Source organism: Nematolebias whitei, chromosome 5, assembly GCF_014905685.2.
Source record: "Nematolebias whitei isolate Nwh7 chromosome 5, NemWhi1, whole genome shotgun sequence".
Classification (NCBI taxonomy): Eukaryota; Metazoa; Chordata; class Actinopteri; order Cyprinodontiformes; family Rivulidae; genus Nematolebias; species Nematolebias whitei.
In genome coordinates, this window is record NC_056502.1 from 20,440,748 (window position 1) to 20,455,729 (window position 14,982).

The window sequence follows — 14,982 nt, forward strand, 5'->3', positions numbered from 1 at the left end:
AACTTCAATAACTTCAGTTGATAAAATAATGTGCTTGATGGGTGACTGTAATGCTTTCTGGTGATGATTCTTACAGCTCTTTTCTGTAAAATAAAAATAGGCTTTGTAAATGTTTTACACGCTTTCCGCCAAACATCAATGCAATAGTATATATATATATATATATATATATATATATATATCGTATAGCTCATATATAGCTCAAGCTTAGAGGTGACGGTGTCTTTGCTGTTGCAGCTCCTAAACTATGGAATGGTCTACCTCTCCACATCAGACAGGCCTCCTCGCTGTCTGTTTTGAAACCCCATCTTTTTTCCCAGGCTTTGGACACCATGTGAGACGTTGAATTCATTATTGTTACCGGTATTTATTTATTTGATTCTCCTTTAATCGTTTCAATTTTTATTTTTTCTTATTACTAAGCTATTTATGTCTTTTTAATGATATATTTTTTGTATTTTATCCCTTCTGTGCTTTTTCTGTAGTGTACCTTGAATTGGATATACTTTGGCAGATTAATACTACAACATGCTTAATCATCAACAAGAGTCATTTTTGGTTGGAGAAGCAATGGATTTGACCCCAATGGATTTGATTGTGACTAAGAAACATATAAAAAAAGCAGCCTCAGTGACCTTTGTTCAAGCCTGCTCTCTGCAGTGTCAGATTTGAACAACAGGGGGCACTTTACAGGCTCACAAGACCCACGTTTAAAATTATTCTTTTCTATGTTTTATTCCTAAAATATATGGATACAAAATATGCAAAGCCAAAGAAAAGTATAGTTACCAAATGTCTTACAGCTTGGACTCTGCTGAATTTTGAATTCAAAGACAAAATATCTCTTGTAAACCACCCCAGCCACTGTGAAGGAGTAAAATTACAGTTCTATGCAAACAAACAAAGTCCAGTACATCACCCGATATTACATGTCAGAATATTTTTAATATCTAAGTCTCAGCTGATATTCCTCTTCTGTTATTTCATTGCTTAGTCTTGAGCTTGAGCTCATTTTGACATATTTCTTGAAGGACTGTGCTTCTTATATTTACTTTTAATTAGCGTTTCATGTGCTGGATGTCTCAGATGATAAAATGTAATTTTTGATTCGAAAGCATTGTCCAACCAACTTGTTCTCACAAGTATTTAACTGTAATTATTCAATGTTTTTGGAGCATTTCATATGAGTTATCATGGTTAAACTTTCTGTGCGGCTGTTTTTAATTAACAATCGGCTCTCATGATCTGTGTTACAGGGCCAACATTTTAAATACAAAACCTGAGGCGAGTGAGTGAAACCACTGCTTAAATCTAAATGTTTTTATCGTATTTCCTTTTTGTGTTGAAAGATCATTAGTGTTTTTTATCCAAATAGTTTGAAGCCTTGTTTTGAATGTCTCAACAGTGAAGACTGACTGTTTCACTGTATGTCTCAGTAGTTTGTCATGATTTTAAATGGTTTTCAACAGGACTCCAGTTGCTAACTACAGACAATGCCAGAGGGATCAGGGTGAAAAGCTTAATTATACAGAGACTTGTGCAAATAGCAAACTATTGAGGGTGCACAGCATTTCAGGAATTCTTGAGAGAGGACAAGTTTTTTTATTCTTGGGGTACTTGGCTTGTCCTTTGGTCCAAGTACACATGGTTGGCAAGGTCCAGGAGTCAGAGGAGGAGGTTGATGGAGAGTGGGCAGGCAGGTGAGTTTTTCAAATGAGTTTTCAAAATATATCTGCGTCTTGGAGGTCAGTGAGAGCAACAACAGGAGTTCTTAGCATCAGAGAATCGCGATGAGCAACTGTCACATCAAACCCTCGGCGAGTCTAGAGGTGAACACAGGCTAACATTATTCTTAAAGCACAGTAAATAAACAATTGCTTTGAACACACGAGGAAATACTGAAGCCAAAAGTTCACTATGATGACTTTAACAAACTGGCAATGAGTATTGTCCACCACATTCTGTTTTAGTGAGTGGTGATGCTGATACTGAATGCAGGTGTGTCAGGAGGAACCAAAAGAGTGAAAGCTGCGCTCTAAGTTAGAACTCAGAACTGCAGGGCCTGCACACGGCTCCACCTGGAGAATAAAACGATGGGAGAAAAAAAGGATGAGGACCCTCCAAACTGCCTATACCTCTAATCTTGTTTTTTATATCATCTTTGTCAAATTCAGAATTGAATTCAAAATCTTACTTCTAACCTACAAAGCCCTCAACAACCTAGCTCCATTTTATATTACAGATCTTATTGGTCCATATTTTCCTAACAGAGCACTTCGCTCTCAGACTGCAGGGTTACTCGTGGTTCCTAGAGTTTCCAAAAGCAGAATGGGAGGAAGATCTTTCAGTTATCAGGCTCCTCTCTTGTGGAACCAACTTCCAGTTTCTGTCCATGAGGCTGACACTTTGTCCAGTTTTAAGACTTTCCTTTTTGATAAATCCTATAGTTAAGAGTTGGCTTGTTATGCTGCCATAGGCTTAGACTACTAGAGGACAAACTGACCTAATTTCCTTAAATTAATTGTTACGATTGAATTGTTTTCATTTGATACTATTTCTATTTTAACATGTGATTCTTGACCTGCCATTGTGTATCTGTTCCTCCTTCCTGTTCCTCTCAAACCCAGCCGGTTGAAGCAGATAGCCACTTGTCCTGAGCCTGGTTCTGCTGAAAGTTTCTTCCTCATGAAGGAGTTTTTCCTTTCCACTGTCACCTTCATGTTTGCTCAAGATGAGAGTCTGCGATGGAGTTAAACTCAAAGCAGTCTGCTCCTCAGATAAATAATGTTCACTTATTTTTATATATATCGTATATGAATGTTTCTGTTCTGTGCCCTGAGATGACTTCTGTTGTGACTTGGCTCTATATAAATAAACTGAACTGAATTGAATTGTGTGCACTCGTAAACTTGATAACAATCAGTAATTCAGAGTTTTACCAAAGATGTGATGCAAACTGAGCTGTCAGTAGATAAAACTGAGTTTTGTTTTTCCAAAATGTTTTACAGTTTGTTGGGCTCCTTTGCTCAATGATAGCCTTGTAAATTAGCCAGGGAATATATTGTAATCCATCCATTATCTTTACCTGGTTCTTCCTTGTCAGGTCACAGGGGTCACTGGTGCCCATGTCCAGCTATCACTGTGCGAGAGGCGGGGGACACCCTGGACAGGTCACAAGTCCATCACAGGGACACATAGAGACAAACGAGACAAACAACCATTCACGCTCTCACTCACACCTAGGGACAATTTAGAGTTACCAATCAGCCTAACATGCATGTTTTTGGTCTGTGGGAGGAAACTGGAGTACCCGGAGAAAACCCATGTATGCACGGAGAGAACATGCAAACTCCACCCAGAAAGGCCCACCCAGCTGGTATTTGAACCAGGGTAACCTGCTCACTGAGAGGTGGCAGCTCTACTAACTGAACCACTGTGCTGCTCAGTGCTCAATATAATACTTTTATATTTTGACATGAATACAGAATATTTCTGACTTTCTAACAGTTTTTTGTGTCTTGGGTTATGATGCAACAACTGGCTGATATTTTATTTAAAACAAGGAATTTGTTTTGTTCGTTCTTCAACTTAGCATAAAATCAACTATAGAATATTATTTAAACATGCACATCTGTTTTTAAAAGATGCTTTAGGAAATGTTTGCATATTTCTGTTATGATAAAATACTTTCCTATAAAAGATAATAAGTAATACGATTGACAAAGCAGAAGAGCTAATGAAAAGTGTAAAATGTGCCCATGCCCATTCTGGACATGTATGGTACAATTTACTCGTTATTTTAAGCATAATCATTGAACGAGCATGAAGACACCTGAGAACAACTGAACAATCAAACAGATTTTTTGTCAACACATACAACAGTTTGAATCAGAAATATTTCTATTTTTTTAACGAGGCTGCATTTAATCATATGAACCACAGATTTTTTATTTTACTGAACGAGTCGAATCTTTAAAGAAGAGTGTCTATTATGATGACAGCTGCTTAATTTCTATGGTGTAGCAAATCACATTACTTTGATGTCATCTTTTTTTTTCCTCTGTCTGAATGTTTATGGAAAATACTGATGTTGTCAGGAAAATTAATTATGTCCCTCTTCAGACATGGAAACAAGTTTTGAGAGCACGAGGGAGACGGCAGTGATTAGGTCACAAACAGGTTTCAAGTATAGTGCATAAACCCCTCTCATCAACTGTGCACCGTTTGCTATTCTTGTGCTCCATGAAACCAAAACAAAAAGACGTTTCTCTGTAATTTAGGCTGCGTTTTATGGTTGTCTTGACAACTCAAACTAGCTGCTGCCTCATGGGGGTCATTACTGTGTTCCAAAACAGCCAAAAACTTATTGTTATGTCACAGAAAGAAAAAAAAACTACATGAATGTAGCATCCTTGCGCATTTCTTTAGATTTTACATCACTCATCCTGAGTTTGCACTCGTCTGCATCTATTGTATATTCATTACAGGACAGCTGGAGCTCAGGAAATGTATCTTTCTGTAACACGAGTTCAGTATTATTTCACATATTCGTATTTATATCCTTGACCAAGAAGAAAACTTATATTTCAAAATGTACTTCCATAGTGGGAGGCAATAACTGTTATAGTGTTGATTGGGCAGAAGATTTGCTCAAAGGTTACTGCGGTGTGGACTCAATGAATTTTCAAGTCAATGGCATTTCCATATGGACAGACAATACAAATCTTAGCAGATCTTTTAAAGTGGGGTTTTATGGAAAGGTTATGAACAATAAGTATCTCACCTGTTTGAACAACCTCTGCTTGGAGAAATGATGACCAAATCAACATTAAGGGTCTGAATGGAGCCAGTACTAAAGTAGAGTGCTGCCCTTTTAAATCAACTCCAGTCTTCATATCCAACAATGCATAATCAGCAGCATGAGATATCAACAGCATGGATAATCAGCAGCATGAGATAATCAGCAGCATGGATAATCAGCAGCATGAGATAGTATGATATTCCTACTGAAGACGACGCAGCTGCTGCTATTACTATTTGCACTTGTGAACAACCATTGAATTTCATGTAAATAACTGCGTAATTTTAAATTGAATGTGGTGTAGAGGGTTATAAAATAGTGTTCCTATGAAGTGCTATTCCCTGGTTCAAACCCCGGTCCAGGGGCCTTTCTGGGTGGAGTTTGCATGTTCTCTCCGTGCATGCGTGGGTTTTCTCCGGGTGCTCCGGTTTCCTCCCACAGACCAAAAACATGCATGTTAGACTGATTGGTAACTCTAAATTGTCCCTAGGTGTGAGTGAGAGAGTGAATGGTTGTTTGTCTCGTTTGTCTCTATGTGTCCCTGTGATGGACTGGAGACCTGTCCAGGGTGTACCCCGCCCCTCGCACAGTGATTGCTGGACATGGGCACCGGTGACCCCCGTGACCCAAAATGGAATAAGCGGGTAAAGAAAATGGATGGCTGGATGGATGGATGAAGTGCTATCACATGTTTTACATTTGAGTTGTTTTAAGACAATGGCTACTTTGCTTTTGGCTCCACTCAATTTAGCTGTTCACTGAGTGGCTTCGGATGTTATCAGTCCATTAAATGGCCGTTATTAGTTGTTATCATCCCCATATGTAGCGGTCAAACTGTCCCATCTACCTCCTAGTAGGTTTAAAGGTATGTTATTATCGTTATTATTGCTGATAATAGGCAGCGTCGCACGGGGGTAAACCAGGAAGTGTCTTTTTTTCTTTTGTTTTTCCAGCTTAACCCTTAGTAAAAAGTAATAACAAGTATACTTATTTTACACTAAAAATGAGGAAGTGTACTTGAAGTTTACTTTGTATAAACTTTATTTGATATACTTAAAAATAGTATAAAAATGTCCCAATTTAGTCCAAACGAGTATTAAATCAGTATACTTCTAGTACACTACAAGTATGGTGTGTAGTGTACTTGATATACTTATACTTAACTTAAAGTGTACTTGCAAAAATAAACTTCAAATGTACTACTTTTTGTAACCCTTTTCCTAAATGTAAGCTTACACCTGACCCAGAGGACCAACCCCAAACTTAACCCCCTTACCCTTGTGCCTAAACCTAACCAAGACCGTAAACTTAACCAACAGACCCTTTACTCTACACCTAACCACGTGAAGCTATTATGAGTGCTAACAAGCTAAAAACAGAGCCTATTATCATTGCTAACAACGTACCTTTAAACCCACTAGGAGGTACAGGAGAGGCAGTCTGACCGCTACATATGGAGATGATAACAACTAATAACAGCCATTTAATGGCTGATAACATCCGAAGCAGGTGGTTCACTAGAATTATCCGTTAGCTGTGGCCATTCACAACAGGTGAGACATTAGTTTGTCAGGTGAGATTTGCCACTTCAAATTATCTCAGCTATTGCTGTAGAGGTCAGTTTTAATCAGAGGTTTAAACTGTATGATTTAGGCTCCATGACATCTCTAGTGTAGGAGCAGGTATTCCTCTCCCCGCCCCGTCAACATGTCTCCTCTTCATCAGCAGTCCTTTCCTCTCAGGCAGAGCCCAGCCAGCCTGTAATTACTGGTTCCGCTTGAGAGGAATACCAACAGGAGCAGACACACACGGAGAGAGGAACAGCAGCAGCGACAACAACTCAGAGCGCTGTTTCCGCCCACGTCACCTTTCCACCACTTCAAAACACCTGAAGCCTGCTCCTGCTGAGCATGAGCAGCAGCTGCCACCTGCTCATTTCAAAAGGCTAAGGAGAAAATCATGACCACAAGGACACAAATGTTAGTTATCATTCATTGAGAGAGGATATTTTAGCCCAGTTGAGCCCAGACTGTCTTATCCGTCTGGCCCACACATGGCGCTGCTCAGACACTGGACACATGGCTGTCAGGGAAAGCTGTGAGAGCCTCCATGCTGCCTGTGGATGACTTCCTTGTTCAAAGAGCCAGAGAGGGTGGCAGGATCTCAGGCTGGACATCAACTCAGTACCGTATGGCATGCCATGTGGCAGCAAGGAAGTAGATTTTTTTTTTCCAAGGATGGCATCAGACACCAAATGAGTTAGAAATTGGGATGTTTGATATAAGGGGAAACAAATTTCCTTTCTCCTCTTCCCCTGCCCGGGTTGTTTGCTCTGAAGGAACACATGCTTATGTCAGAATTAACAACATCTTTATTTTTACAGACTTCAAAATGAGTAAACAAGAGAGAATTGTATATATACATTACCTGACATCAAGGGGCCTCCGTACAATACAATTCTGACGTGTGCCAAGTGTGTTCCCACATTTAAAGACTGTTTTCTCCACACCGTAACACATCCTGTTTTAAATTTCTATCCAATCAATCGGGGACACATTAGCTGTCATCTCTTTCAGCTGAGTATGTTACACATTTCTCTTTCCATTAGACAAATTTTAGCACACACACAAATAATCTCACAATGACTGTGAGACTGATTATCCTTTGGATATTACCTTATCAAGTCTTAGATTGCTCTACGGTCATTCTGATCTATTAAGTTGCTCTTTAACTCATCATTAATTATTTTATAATCCCCCGCACATACTGAAATGATGTGAACTATAATTTAACTTTATAATTAATCTTATTTAAATGAACAAGAACCTATGAGTTGTTTTGTTTTCTCATTAAAGGCCTTCTAAGGAGCTATTTTCTTACTGACAGCAGAAAGTGTCATGGTTGATTTTAAAAGTTAGCAGTCACTAAAACTATATTATTTATCAGCTTATGGCCTAGTTTACACATCTGACAGATGTTCTAGTCATCTTTATATGATCTATTTTCCATAATTCACAATTAAACATTATATTCACCAACCCATATTACAAACCGGATTCCAAAAAGTTGGGACACTAAACAAATTGTGAATAAAAACTGAATGCAATGATGTGGAGGTGCCAACATGTAATATTTTATTCAGAATAGAACACAAATCACAGATCAAAAGTTTAAACTGAATGTATCATTTTAAGGGAAAAATCTGTTGTTTCCAAATTTCATGGCGTCAACAAATCCCAAAAAAGTTGGGACTTGTCCATTTTTACCACTGTGTGGCATCCCCCCTTCTTCTTACAACACTCAACAGACGTCTGGGGACAGAGGAGACCAGTTTCTCAAGTTTAGAAATAGGAATGCTCTCCCATTCATGTCTAATACAGGCCTCTAACTGTTCAATCGTCTTGGGCTTTCTTTGTCGCACCTTCCTCTTTATGATGCACCAAATGTTCTCTATAGGTGAAAGATCTGGACAGCAGGCTGGCCATTTCAGTACCCGGATCCTTCTCCTACGTAGCCATGATGTTGTGATTGCTGCAGAATGTGGTCTGGCATTATCGTGTTGAAAAATGCAGGGTCTTCCCTGAAAGAGATGACGTCTAAATGGGAGCATATGTTGTTCTAGAACCTGAACATAGTTCTCTGCATTAATGGTGCCTTTCCAGACATGCAAGCTGCCCATGCCACAAGCGCTCATGCAACCCCATACCATCAGTAATGTAGGCTTCTGAACGGAGCGTTGATAACAACTTGGGCTATCCTTGTCCTCTCTGGTCCGGATGACATGTCGTCCCAGTGTTCCATAAAGAACTTCAAATCATGACTCATCTGACCACAGAACAGTCTTCCATTTTGCCACACTCCATTTTAAATGACCCCTGGCCCAGTGCAAACGTCTGAGCTTGTGGAGCTTGCTTAGAAATGGCTTCCTCTTTGCACTGTAGAGTTTCAGCTGGCAACGGCGGATGGCACGGTGGATTGTGTTCACTGACAATGCTTTCTGGAAGTATTCCTGAGCCCATTCTGTTATTTCCTTGACAGTGGCATTCCTGTTTGAGGTGCAGTGATGTTTAAGAGCCCGGAGATCACGAGCATCCTGTAGAGTTTTACAGCCTCGACCCTTACGCACAGCGATTGTTCCAGATTCTCTGAATCTTTTGATGATGTTATGCACGGTTGATGATGATAACTTAAAAGTCTTTGCTATTTTACGCTGGGTAACACCATTCTGGTATTGCTGCACTATCTTTCTGTGCAACAATGGTGGAATTGGTGATCCTCTTACCATCTTGGCTTCTGAGAGACACTGACACTCTGAGAAGCTCTTTTTATACCCAATCATGTTGTCAATTGACCTAATTAGTGTTAATTGGTCTTCCAGCTGTTCGTTATATGCTCAGTTTCCTTTATCCAGCCACTTATTGCTACTTGTCCCAACTTTTTTGGGATTTGTTGACACTGTGAAATTTTGAATCAACATATTTTTCATTTAAAATGTTACATTTACTCAGATTAAACTTTTGATCTGTCATCTATGTTATATTATGAATAAAATATTGACATTTGCCATCTCCACATCATTGCATTCAGTTTTAATTCACCATTTGTTTAGTGTCACAACTTTTTTGGAATCCGGTTTGTATGTTATTTTCCACAATTTGTCATCAAAGCTTGTTTTATTCCTAACAACCATGATTAAACGTACTTTACTGTTTGTGCACTGCTTTTTCCCCTAAACATCCCCGCTGCACTGTTCACCTCCTATGTGGGCTTGAGTGTTATTCTCAAAACCTCATTTATTGCAGAAACCATAATGGTCCTCAGTCTGATTGGTGACAAATGTTGTGTTTTAATAAATCACTGGGTTTACCTCATTGGATGAGAGATTCATTACTGTTTCTCACAAAACTTTGCCAAAAACCAAACAGATGAATGAGCCCTTAAGGTTTTTCTCCCACAAGCTCCCAAGCTTCAGATTGCTCACTGTCCAATCCTGGGGAGAGTTCCTCGTGTCTTTGGATCATAATAATCCAGTTCCTATGCCAAGTCGCTGCACCGTCTGTGGCTGTCACCTGAAGCTGCCTGACACCATCACCATGTCAACACTTCCCAACAACTCGAGCTTTCTGATCCCCCATCAAGCAGGATATACATGGTGTCTTTAACAAGCAGCTGCTCTAAAGACCTGTCGGTGGCCCATATGGAGATGTTTGGTTTATTTAAGATTTTTATGTTTCTCTAAAATAAAACTTGTAGGGCAGTAAGCATGTTGGTTACAAGGCATCCCTGCACAATAACAACAGATTTAACAATAAATATACACTAGATGGAGACAAACTCCTGAGATAGACAAGAAAATATTACAGAAATTGTTTATTATCTATTCATACATTTCTTTACCCGCTTCTTCCTTTCTGGGTCGTGGGAGTCACTGGTGCCCATATCCAGCTGTCACTTTGTGAGAGGTGGGGGACGCCCTGGACAGGTCTCCAGTCCATCACAGGGACACATGGAGATGAATGAGACAAACAACCATTCACTCTCTCATTCTCACCTAGGGACAATTTAGAGTTACTAATCAGCCCAACATGTATGTTTTTGGTCTGTAAGAAGAAACCGGAGTACCTGGAGAAAACCCACGCATGCATGAAGAGAACATGCAAACTCCACCCAGAAAGGGCTATTATTATTATTACTACTATTATTATTATTATTATTATTATTATTAATAACAGTAATAATAATATGTTCTGACACAATAACAAAAATTGTGATGAATTCTAAAAATCACAACTAGAACAAAGACAATGTAGCAACTTTAAAAAATGTGACAAATGTGTCACAATGAGGATCATTTTTTGTCAATCATATTGTTTTTAACGTCTCAATTTTAAAAGCTTTAAAATTATAAAGTTTGTTGAAATTTGGTGATTCACCACCTCATCTGGCAACAAACTGGTTTTGTTTTCAAGAATAAAACGCTTTAATTTTTTAATATTTTTGGTCTAAGATGACGTCATCGGGAATTTTCGGCCTTATATTTATAAAGGGGGAACATTAAGCTTCACAATGAAGCTAAACATTATACAAAGGGATTTCCCAGAGATATGGCAGCCAAAATGGGTCAGTTTAAAAAAGTTACAAAAAAATAATTGCCAAGACATATGTCTACTTTCAAGGTAAATTAGGAAGATTTTATGCTAATTTAGTTACTGGAATCACTAGACAATCTTTATTCTTATGCAAATCTCACTTATTGTAAAAACCTATATTCTCGCTTCGCTCCTACTAGTTTTACCAGCATGAGTCACAAATAGGTTGACTTTTGTAGCAATTCAGCTCAACTTGTAAAAGATGTTTTGTCCTATCTACTGGGAGTCAAACTGTTTTTATTTTATTTTTTTCTTTACCTTCTGAATCATCATGACTAAATTCGTAATTCACTGCTGTGTGTAAAATAATTCAAAGAATATTTATTCAGGGTTTTCCTCCTCGTTAGTCCAAAAGGAGTGGCGCATTCAGAGCCTAAAGCACAATCCAAACAAACAGATAAGATTTCAGACGAGTAACCAGAGGTGGTTTAATTTAATTTGCCTTCATGAAACTGTTAACATCAAAACACCTCAGCCTTTCAGCCATACAGATGATATCAGAATAAAGTGGAGCTCTGGTCAAGTTTACATGTTCATTTAATCCATTGGCGTTTCAGCTGCTGAGCAAGCAGAGGATGATGTGTCCCTGTTAAAGTGATGAAGATCATTGGGTCAGACAGCAGTCTGACCCATACTGACACAAAAACACCACAAAGTAGTTATATGAAAGTTATTTAAACCAGAAAACAATCAGCCTAAATAACAAGGGTTATAAATCCAGATTATTCAACTGTGATTTGTTTTACTTTTAGAAATGTTTAATTCCATGGCAACATTTTCAGGCCAAATGAAACAAACAAGGTTTTTTTTATGTCTCCAAAACCAATTAAGAGGCAACAGTTAGGCACCATGATTAAATATGAATAAGAGATCCAGAAGAGTCTTGAGGATTTTAAAGTAGAATAATTGATTATGTGGGCAAACAGCGCAACAATTTATGAATATCTTTTCCAAATATCACAAGTTCAAGGAATATGGAGCGTTTTATCATTTAGATAAAGTCCCTGCATGTGACACAGGCTGAAAGTTAATACTAGGTGGCCGTAATGTTCAGGCACTAAAGCGGTCTTGATTCTGTTGAAATTACTTCGAGCTCAAAGCACCTCTCAGAACTAGTCTGTAAACACAGCGGCTGTCCAAAACAACATTTGAACAGCTAATTAAAGAAGAACTGAGAGGAAACCTGAAGAAACCATCCATCAAAACCAGCATCAGTAAAGAATAAGTGCTGTTTCCGTGCACGTGTAAGAAAGAGAAATGCTTTCGGATGCATGCGGACAACTTCCTGTTCAGCAAAGGCTGTGTTTATTTCAGAGAACATTAGGAATGAAAATCAAATACACAACTTAATTTGTGTATAAAACTAAAATGTATTTTCTTAGTTCTCCAATATTTAATGCTGTAAAAATGCTCATTTTAATTTCTTTGAATGTTGAACAACCACTCAACAAACTGTTTCTGGAAACAGCTGTAAAGTTTGGCTGTAATATGATGAGATACTAAAGGTGAAATTACACAAATGCATAATCGGACATTTAAATACTGAGTGATACACAACGTTCGCCCTTAATCTGAACGAGAGTTTAAAACAAGGTAATAAAAGTGTGTTTACCATCGTTCTTCCTGTGTTCCATCAGACAAGTGGACACAGGAGCAGATAGTGAGCGCAGCATGAGGACATGCATGCAGGAATACAGTTTGTGTCTGTCCAAAACAAACAAGTCCCAGGTCGCAGTGAACCGAAGCACGTCGAACGGATTCAAACTCTCAGCCTAAAACTCCTACGTTCCAGTGATACCTGAACATAGCAGTTCTGTGGGCATTTTTATATTTAAAAAAATCTTGTTTCTGTTCAGAGTTATCGTACGATTTGTTCTTTTGTGTCCACTTCAGCGTCATCTGACCCTAGATCGCTTGACGACGATTGTCCCAGCGACCATATCGTACACAGTCCTGTTGTGCTGGAAGAAGAGGAGCGTGATGAAGGCCGGGAAAAAGAATGCAATGGAAAAGTTCTTGTTCAAGGCTCGGACCGTGGACCTGTGTGGGGAGACAGAACCAAGATTTAATTTACCTGTTGTACTCAGATTGATGAGAAAGTTTCTGAAATATAACCAGAAAGAAAACAAAACAAAAGACACTCACGCAGACAGAGATACGTTAGTAGCCGGAATCACAAGTACTCTGTTGGGCTGAACCAGAACTGACGAGTCACACGTGACGACTCTGAGTCCCAGGAGAAACTTCCCCGGGGTGGCACCTCCTGCTCCCCAAATGCACACAATCTGGGAGAGATGGGGGAGGAGGTGAAACTCCAAAATATTTTTTCAGTAAATAATTCAAATGAAAGCACACATTTCACAACCTTCAGAATTGCTGTGAGCGCTCACCTCATAAAAACACACTAGAATCCGGTACACGAGGGCAACAAGCATCATTTTCTGTAGCTCCTCCATCGACGTGTCTTCATCGATCTCCTCCACTATGAAATGCATGGCAAACTTGGAAACGTCTCTGAAAATTCAAGGAAAAATACACAGCTCTAAATAACTGCTTTATGTTTATCAAATGTTTTGCCTTTTTATAAAGATTAAAAAAATTTAAAAAAAAAAACACTGGTGCCCTTTTCTTTTAACTCACTTGATTCCACTTAGATGCATAATACTAATGATTATAGTTGCTTTGATGAAAAACAAGATGAAGAAATCCACCATTTCAGCCATGAGTCTTTGGAGTGGGGAGGGAATGTAGTACTCCCGACCTGGAGAAAAGACGAAAACCAAAACCTTTAATTATTTTAGGCAGGGATGCACATTATCGGCATGGTATTGGCCGAAATTAGCGATAAAAGTTAAATATCGAGCATCTATCATTCCATCAAAAATAATGCATCGATATAAAAGGTGCTGTTTATAATATTTATATAGTATTACATCATTTTCAGCCCCTTTTTGGCATCTGCATTTGATAGCAGGCCAAACTGACAAAGCCCGTGCAGAATAATGTAGTATTTTAATTCCACAGCAGAGAAAGCTGTGTAGTCTCTATAAGTAGGTCTAGGGGAAAAAAAATAGTATTGATATCGGTTATCGGCCAAATAAGTTTTAGCATATCGGCATATCAGATATCGTCCAAAAATCTAATATTGTGCATCCCTAATTTTAGGACACAGACTTTTATTTTAAACTATGACAAACATAAACCCAACTCTTTTCTTTTAAACACTGAGGTCTTAACAGTTTTTTACGAATATTTTTAGACAAATCTATAGATCAGAGGGTTATCAAGTGTTTCCACAAAAATTCTATTTATTTCCTTTAATCGACACAAAAGTCATAATGTCAGCAATCACTAAATGATTTATTGTAAGAGATGTTGGCGTGATGTATAGGCCTATTATTTTATGTGCTGGAAATAGAGAGGATCTGGCTATAAGATTAATAAAATACAGGTTATAAAGTATTTTTTTTTAAGAGAACAGCAGTTATTACTTGGTCTCTGGGCGTTTCCGTTCGCTTGCGGCTGCTGCTGACCGGCCGCTGCAGCTCCGACAGCGGCGTCTCCCACTCGGCCGCTCGGCGAGTTGACCGCAGCTGGATAAGGCGACAACGGAAACCCAAACGGGACATTATTGTGCAAACTATGAGGGCTGAAATCACCAGCCGTCGAGGTTCCGCTGGGTGGCTGTACGTAATAAGAGCAGGACATCGTTGAGGCTGCCAGCCAGCTTTGCCAGTTCACATATCCAGTGTAGTACTGCCACATCCATGTCTGTAGCTTCTCGCAGTATTCCGCCGTGCTGCGACTTTCAGCTGGGCCCGTTTTTCCCTCTGGATTCGGCTGTTTGCCCGAGCTTTGCGTATTGTCGTCAAATACTGACTTAACCTGTTTTAAACAAGGTTTATTCTCTCCCTTGTCTACTTCCATAGTTGTGTTTTCTCTGTCAGCCATATTTAAAGTCGCTGCGTCACGTACGAACGTACAACGTACGTAATTCAGGACTGATCAGTTGTTGGGTTTTTTTTTTTTTTT

General features: G+C 39.0%; 1 protein-coding gene across 1 annotated transcript; it reads right to left on the bottom strand.

Moving 5' to 3' along the window:
• Positions 1 to 12,746: 12,746 nt before the first annotated feature.
• On the bottom strand, positions 12,747 to 14,919 carry LOC119410077 (protein FAM8A1). The gene is made up of 5 exons (XM_037676982.1): positions 14,442 to 14,919; positions 13,591 to 13,711; positions 13,341 to 13,464; positions 13,096 to 13,235; positions 12,747 to 12,990 (listed from the first exon to the last, which is right to left on the bottom strand). The coding sequence occupies exons 1-5, from the start codon at positions 14,899 to 14,901 to the stop codon at positions 12,846 to 12,848; spliced, it is 990 nt and encodes a 329-aa protein (XP_037532910.1). The 5' UTR covers positions 14,902 to 14,919; the 3' UTR covers positions 12,747 to 12,845.
• Between the last annotated feature and the right edge of the window lie 63 nt (positions 14,920 to 14,982).

What these genes read in the sequence shown, in the direction of transcription:
- LOC119410077 (XM_037676982.1), bottom strand. Translation starts at nt 14,901, where the DNA reads ATGGCTGACAGAGAAAACACAACTATGGAAGTAGACAAGGGAGAGAAT. An exon ending in TTCTAGTGTGTTTTTATGAG is followed by an intron (nt 13,236 to 13,340) that starts GTGAGCGCTCAC and finishes CATCTCTCCCAG; the next exon opens with ATTGTGTGCATTTGGGGAGC. An exon ending in ACTAACGTATCTCTGTCTGC is followed by an intron (nt 12,991 to 13,095) that starts GTGAGTGTCTTT and finishes CTCCCCACACAG; the next exon opens with GTCCACGGTCCGAGCCTTGA.